Source organism: Nelusetta ayraudi, unplaced genomic scaffold, assembly GCF_046127955.1.
Source record: "Nelusetta ayraudi isolate G7.1 ecotype Tasmania unplaced genomic scaffold, CSIRO-AGI_Nayr_v1 ptg000135l, whole genome shotgun sequence".
Classification (NCBI taxonomy): Eukaryota; Metazoa; Chordata; class Actinopteri; order Tetraodontiformes; family Monacanthidae; genus Nelusetta; species Nelusetta ayraudi.
This window is the reverse complement of record NW_027466185.1, coordinates 7,748,086-7,754,916: the sequence shown is the minus strand read 5'-3', so window position 1 is coordinate 7,754,916 and position 6,831 is coordinate 7,748,086. Positions and strand designations below refer to the sequence as shown.

Genomic DNA, 6,831 nt, shown 5'->3' with positions numbered 1-6,831 from the left:
CTTATTTTACGGCTCTGTAAAGGCGGACACTGGTAAGAGGATGTCCGTTAAGGAGAGCGAGTGTGTTCCGGGCAGTGGATGTTCAATTATTACCCAGCAATCCTTCAGTGGATGCACATGAACTAACTTGTGCCGAGAACGCAAGAGCTTCAATCATTGATACAAGCAAGTAAAGGCGGAGTTTACGGCTGTAGTCGCTCATGCTGCAGTGGAGGTGTCACCTTCGTTGTAAAACCCAATCGTTTTGATTTGAAGTTGAAATGAAAGTATATTTTGCCCTTTGGCTGAAAATGACCATAGTAGATCAGACAGGAAGCGAAAAGAGTTTGAGATCCAATCTTTTTTTTTTTTTTTAATAAAAACCATCAATCATTTTTATGACCATTCTATCCTGTACATTCCCTTGATTACCAACCTAAAATTAAAATGAACGGTGGAGTTTTGCAGCACAATGAGACTACATGTAAAAAGGACAACTGATGAGGACAAGCCTGCTCATTTGGAATGTATGTGGCAACTACTTCTTTTCAAGGAGCTGCATAGCAATGGAGTTAATTTGGGCAAAATAAATAAAATATATGCAAAGAAATTCTACTGGCGTACACACAGAACACAGCTACACTTGTTCATAGCTCCTTTATACTTTGGCATTTTATTTTACAAATGCAATCAGTTTATTGTAAAGAGGTCTGTCCAACTTTGAAAACAATACGAACGATTCCACATTCTGCTGGTGCTCTTTATTTTATCTCATTTTTTAACCCTACACCAAACAGTTCATTAGAACACACAAACTACAAATACAATAACATTAATCCTGGTTTTGCAGAAGTACATTATCATTGTAAAACTTAATACAAAACTGTCAAAGGGCAAAAAACAGCCGTAACATGTCTTGATACTGTCGACGACGATATCATTGGAGGGGGGGGGGGGGGGGGGGCGAACAAAAAAAAACAAACAAAAGCAAACCCAGGATAAATTATATATTAATGAAAGGTCTCCAAAATGAATATTAAAGGCAGCATATACACTATGTACAACACCTCTGTTAATGTATGGACTGGATTTTCAAGTCATACTTTGGCCTCCAGATTCATTTAATGGACGCTCGCCTCCTGTGAACGTTAAGAGGACTACACAAGGAAACGACAACATTTCAGGCCTAAGAGAGGAGGGGCGAGACGGCGGGGGCACGATATCGATACGACGGGCTGGAGGTCCAATGAGGAAAGGAAGTTTGACAAAGAACAAAGGAAGAGGTTAAAATTCTCCCACGTCCACCCTCTTGTCCCTGCACTTGCTCCTGGCCTTGGTCCGGGCCTTGAACGCAGCCGAGTTGTGAAGATGCTGGAAGAGGCCAGACGAGACGGTTAGAAGCCGGACCGGCGGGCCGTGACCTGCTGCGCATGGCAAAGACACTCACCCTTTCGAAGCGAGAGATCTTCATGGCCTTCATGGTGGCCGAGTCCACCAACATGGGCGGTCCAAGCTCGAACACGTCTCTGATGAACTCGTTGCCCTGGAGGAAGCGCAGGGAGGGGGAAAGTGAGAAAACGCTGCTTCTGCTGCCTGGTCTGAAGTATGTTCAGCTTGTGTTCACACAGCATTCTACCAGCGCTGGCCGCATGCCAATTCCCACCCAAGTGCTAAACAACCATCTATTGTCACACCCCAAGCCCCTGTGATTCTGCAGTTTGGTGACAAACGTGTGAACCAAAATGACTAATACTGAAACTACCAAGTACCTGGAGGTGGTAGTTCATCCCGGAGCCCACAAACTCCCTGAAGGCGTCGTACGTCCTCTTTCTGACCCAGCTGTCGATGGTCATGCGTTCTGTCCCGAAGCGGATGGTCTCAGACTGGAATTCACCCTCCTGCAGGAAAACGGGGGGGGGGGTTTGAAATGAGTCTGAGTTTCGCCGCTGAAGAGAAACTCAAACGTCGATGCCGCTGTCTGGCGCTCACCTCCACGGCCTTGAGCACGTCCCTGAACACGGACCGCTGCTTCTTCTTGTCCGTCTTGGCTCTGTGCTTGTTGCAGTCGGTGGCCAGTGTGTTCAGCTTGTCGCACAGCTCGTCCCAGTCCTGGAACTCGAAATCCTGCAGGGGGACGGACGCAGGAATGCACAAACGTAAATCGACTTTTGTTTTTTCAAAAATAGAAGAAACACCCCCCCCCCACAAAACTATGTGTTTACGCATTAGGCAACGGACGGGGGACTTACACAGTCCATGTCCCTGGCCAGCTCGAACAGGAGGGCAATGGTCTCTCCTGCAGCGATTCTCATGTTGACGTCCTCACTTTCCAGCAACTTTGGCAGTTTAGGCAAGTGCCTGCGAGACAAACATTTCAGTTTGTTTTTTTTAAAACCGCACCTCCGACTGTTGGACGCATCTGAAAGCCACAGGAAGTTCCTTGACCCTTACTTGCGCAGGACGTCCTTGAGCTGGCTGGCGGCGCAGATGGTGAGCAGCAGAGCCCAGGACAGCAGCGCGTTGGTGTGAAGCTGGCTGGTCTGGGGGTTGAGCGACGGGCTCGTGCCGTCAGCCTTCGCGTAGGACCGGGTGAACAGGTTCTCGAAGCACTCCATGGTGGCCTGCACGTCCTGAAAGGTAAGAAAAGCATGAGATCAAGACCATTTCGCCACTGTGGTCAATCAACAGCGAGAGACTGAGTACGGCGAGATCGTACCAGGATGTCATCTTCCGCAACCAGAGTGCAGAGGCCGAGACTCGTTGCCACCTAAAAGAGGGGGTGGGGGGGCAATATTGAAATTTAAAAGCAAACAAATCCAGCGTACGGGCCACCAAACTAACGAGGAAGCTCGGCGTCACTCACTGCCTGCCTGGCTTGAATGTTGGCCGATCCGTCCGCCAGGATGTTTTTGAAGACGGGCTTCAGGGTCTTGAACACCTCCTCGCTCTCGATGCCCGAGCCCAGCTGGATGCACAGCAGGCAGGCGAGCGAAGCCGCTGCCCGCTGCTCGTCGCCTTTACCTGCCGGGGCGGCAGGGAAGAAGAGGAGAGCCAGCGTGACCGCACATCCTGAAAATAGACCTCGGGTGCATTTTCTAACGGTTCGAAGCGGTTGCGCTACCTTTCTTGAGGCAGCGCTCGATGCTGTCCGTGACGGTCATCCTCCTCTCTGAGATGAACTCGTACAGGATGCGTGTGGCCAGAGCCGTCTTCAGCCCGTCCAGCGCACCTTGCCTGGTCTTAGCGCTGCAGACACAGGGCCAATGTTAAGTTTTTGCTGTTAAGTATCGTGTTGAGTCAGTTTGCCTTTGGTAAAAAGGAGCTCATTTGGCATTTTGTTGCCTTGTACCTGTGACTAGAGTAATTGAATCCAACTAGCTGGGGGTAAAGCGTGTGAACATCAGTGCTGAGGCCGACCACTCTTATCCTTACAGCTGTGGCAATACATACTTTCATTCAATCCACACTTTAACTCAGAAGGGTTAGAAAAGCAGATCACTTCAGGTAGAAAAGGAGGCTCATTTGTGAGTTAATTGTTAATCACTTGTCAAACAAGACAAAGTCTGATTTGGTTGCCCGACAACTTTGACGTATATAAACTCTTCATTGCAATCCCACGTGGCACGATCAGAAACGTGGCCCCGGACGAGTCATCCTGACTTTAATATCATGTCCAGATCAATGGTGGCAGGCCTTTTATGGAGAGGACGTCTATTTTTAACTGAACCAGGCTGCCGGCGTTAATAGCCGCTTCCTCCTGGGCGCTGCGGAGGCCTCCTGTACCCGGGAAACAGGTCGAGCACATCGGTAGTGCCTTGTCATTAGATCAAAAGGCATAAACTGGCAGAGCCAGTTCTTCCTTACAGGGAACCCGGGCGTAGAACATCGCTTTTATCTCTGCAACCTTTCCTCTCGTGCAGAATTCTCTGCAGACGAAGGCCTCTAATTGCGTCTTTTATTCCAAATGACGCATAGAAATGCAGCAAGAAGCCGCAGCAGTCACCTCTTGTCCACCGTGCTGTCGATGAACCCCTTCAACTTGTACTGGAAATCCTCCTGGGCTGCGTCCTCGCTGGACTCTCCACCTGGCAACACACCCAGGCGTCGTAAATCAACACTTGCCTGAGCTGTGGCTTCACTCAATACTGGACTGACAGCACACGCAGAGAAAAAAAAATAAAAAGACAAAACACCGCCCACTTGCAACACAGCCAACACACACACACCCACCAACGTGTTCAAACAGTGGCATGTGCAGTTGCATAACACAGGTGTAGATGGCAACATTACCTTCGTCCGCCACGCTGACGGCGTCGCTGAAGCTGCTGCAATGACTGAGGCTGTCAATGGAGGCGTCCTCGTCACTGAAAGGCTGCACATTTCCATGCTGCCCTCCTGTTGGGGGGGGGGGGGAATAAAGAGGGGAAATCAGACGCCAAAGCAAATATAACGTTGGCCAAATAAATGAAATGCATTTGCAGAGTGTACATCATTATGTAAGCTGGGACCCAAACAGGTGCTGCAGTGTATATACGCCGCAGCTATCTAATCTGGCCACGCGTCCTGCTGCAACCGGTGTTGTCAAGGTCGCCCTGCAGGCTGTGTACACACACGACACGTTGACTTGTTCAGGGCAGAGAGACACGGGTCAGCTCGGGTGCAGCAATGACATAACAGCGTCTCGGCCCTGGACCATCAGCTTCAGCTGCAAACCTGGAATTCAGGAGGAACACGTGCAGCCTGCGCAAGCAACTACGGTGTCAGAGTGGGAGCAATTTTAGTCCTTCCAGCTGATGTCAGCACTAGCTCCCTCCCTCTGGCTCTCAAGCAGACTTGGGAATAAAGGCAGTATTCATAAATGAAAAGATATGCAAGACATAATTCAAAAAGGTAAACATCTTTTAATTCTCCTGAATCGAAAAGCTGCTTCTTTATGATTTACTTATTTATAATGCAGTCACTCCCCCCCCCCCAAACACAGACAAGGCGGCGGCGGCGACAGGGTCCAACCCGAAATAAACTTCCAGACAAACAAACACGTTACGACAAGCGTCCGAAGTACGTAACAACAAAGGGGCTCGTGCTTGCCAAAAACAAAGGGCAGTTTCTAGCCAAACGTGCGGGTCTTATTTGGGTGTTGCATGTGTTGACGTGGACTCCCGCACCGCCACGACAACAGCTGATTTCTGGGAACCCGGGGGCGCCGCCTCTTTCCAGCCCGCTCTCCGCTGCCCAAGATGTCCGCCACTGGGCGCTAAAGGAGCTCCAGTGATTCCAAATGATAACACGTTGCGCGACCGTTTGTTTGTTTTCTGTTGGTTTGTTTGGTTCACAGTGTACAGCCATGTAAAGAAAAGTCCCAGCGTACAAAGTGTCAACACAAAAACGGCCACAAAAATGCGGCTTTCCGTGAACCAAAGGCTGTTCGGGTCACGCAGCAAGAACGACCACTTGTGACAACAGGCTTTTATCTTTCTATCCCATAAATTGATATGACGATACGTACACATAAATACACAACCCACTTTTGAACCGTGGAACGGTTCAACGTTTAACGGAATCCAACCGCGGGTTTCATCCTCGTGGAGAGCAGATATTAGCCTAGCTTAGCGCTCACTTGACACAAGTCTACTAGGAACACACAGGAAACACGTTCAACTATGTTGTTCTTATATTAAAGGTATAACTACCAAAGCAAGGTGAGACTATTTTCTTCGAAGAAGGTACGTTTTGCCGGCAACAGGCGTGCTTTGTTTGGGTTAGCCATGCCTAGCTTTGTTTTTGCTGAAGTCGGCCACCTCCTGGTGTTTGTAGTCCTTGTTGCAAACACTGCGCTTGACCCAATACGCCTAGACACGCGGAAAGAACTACAACTACCGTCGTCGCAAAAACAACGAACAAGGCCCGGGCAATGCGGCAGCTTCGCTCACTTACCCCTGTTATTCTTCTTCTTGGACCTTGGCATTTTTCTTGCAGTCGCGTGTTGAATTTAATCCAAAATCAGCCAATACACGACCAGCTTTTATTATATTGTCTCGTAAAACGAAAATACTCCCTTGGTACAGTAGAGAAAAAGGAATTGGAAGCGATCTTGGAGATAGTCTGTCGGCCGAGACGAAACATTTTCCCTCAGAAACTAGGGCTGCTCGGTGTGGGGGCGGCTCGGAGCATTTATACCGGCTCGTGTGTCACGAGGAGGTTTCCCGGCATCGTCGACCAATACGGGGACGGGAACGGATGTCGCGTGTGTTTGCGCGTGACGCAAAAGAGAAGGAACGTGGCCCCACAGTGTCCAAGGCGCTGGGTGGAAAATAGCCAAAAATGTCCACGGCGTCAGCGGCTGGAAAGGGTTTACTACGCGTGCTTCAAGAGTAAAATCAGTTAATTGTCTAAAATGAACGCTGTGTCGTAATGGCGTCGTGCATTTAAATATAGTCCTCTTTTTTGGGGTAGCATTTTCGGTTTTTTTTCCACACACATGGTCCCACGTCCCCACATGAACTCTGTGCGACCAGCTGCCCCTCCCCGCCTCTGTAACTTGATATGCTCACTGTTCACATAATTTAATCAATGTGCTGGTCGACATTAAGTTTATTTATTTATTTTTTTAAAGTTTATTTTGAACATGTTAAAATGAAATTAAAGAGATTAATAAGAACATATACAGTTGAATACCCTCAAGAACCCAAACACACAAAATCAGAATTATCTTTGACTTTTCAAGTACTTGATTCATTGATTCAAATAAAGATCCCCATGTTCTAAAAGGGGTAGGAAGGAGTTTAAAAACCTTTGTAGTCCTACCCCCTTTTTCTGTAATCAAATGTTGTACTGTAAATAATAAACATATAA

The 6,831-nt window shown here is 48.4% G+C and overlaps 1 protein-coding gene across 3 annotated transcripts; it reads right to left on the bottom strand.

Moving 5' to 3' along the window:
• Nucleotides 1-718: 718 nt before the first annotated feature.
• Nucleotides 719-6,136, bottom strand: ifrd1 (interferon-related developmental regulator 1). Of its 3 annotated transcripts, XM_076011246.1 has the most exons (12): nucleotides 5,914-6,136; nucleotides 4,270-4,374; nucleotides 3,983-4,064; nucleotides 3,101-3,225; nucleotides 2,843-3,000; nucleotides 2,696-2,746; nucleotides 2,431-2,609; nucleotides 2,229-2,337; nucleotides 1,969-2,103; nucleotides 1,749-1,877; nucleotides 1,427-1,522; nucleotides 719-1,350 (listed from the first exon to the last, which is right to left on the bottom strand). In XM_076011246.1, exons 1-12 carry the CDS (start codon nucleotides 5,942-5,944, stop codon nucleotides 1,264-1,266), a joined length of 1,287 nt encoding a protein of 428 aa, XP_075867361.1. In that variant the 5' UTR covers nucleotides 5,945-6,136; the 3' UTR covers nucleotides 719-1,263. The 3 variants fall into 3 exon arrangements, with proteins under 3 accessions (XP_075867361.1, XP_075867363.1, XP_075867362.1); XM_076011248.1 differs by lacking the exons at nucleotides 3,983-4,064; nucleotides 4,270-4,374; nucleotides 5,914-6,136 and adding an exon at nucleotides 3,640-3,665; XM_076011247.1 differs by lacking the exons at nucleotides 3,983-4,064; nucleotides 4,270-4,374; nucleotides 5,914-6,136 and adding an exon at nucleotides 3,329-3,450.
• Nucleotides 6,137-6,831: the final 695 nt, after the last annotated feature.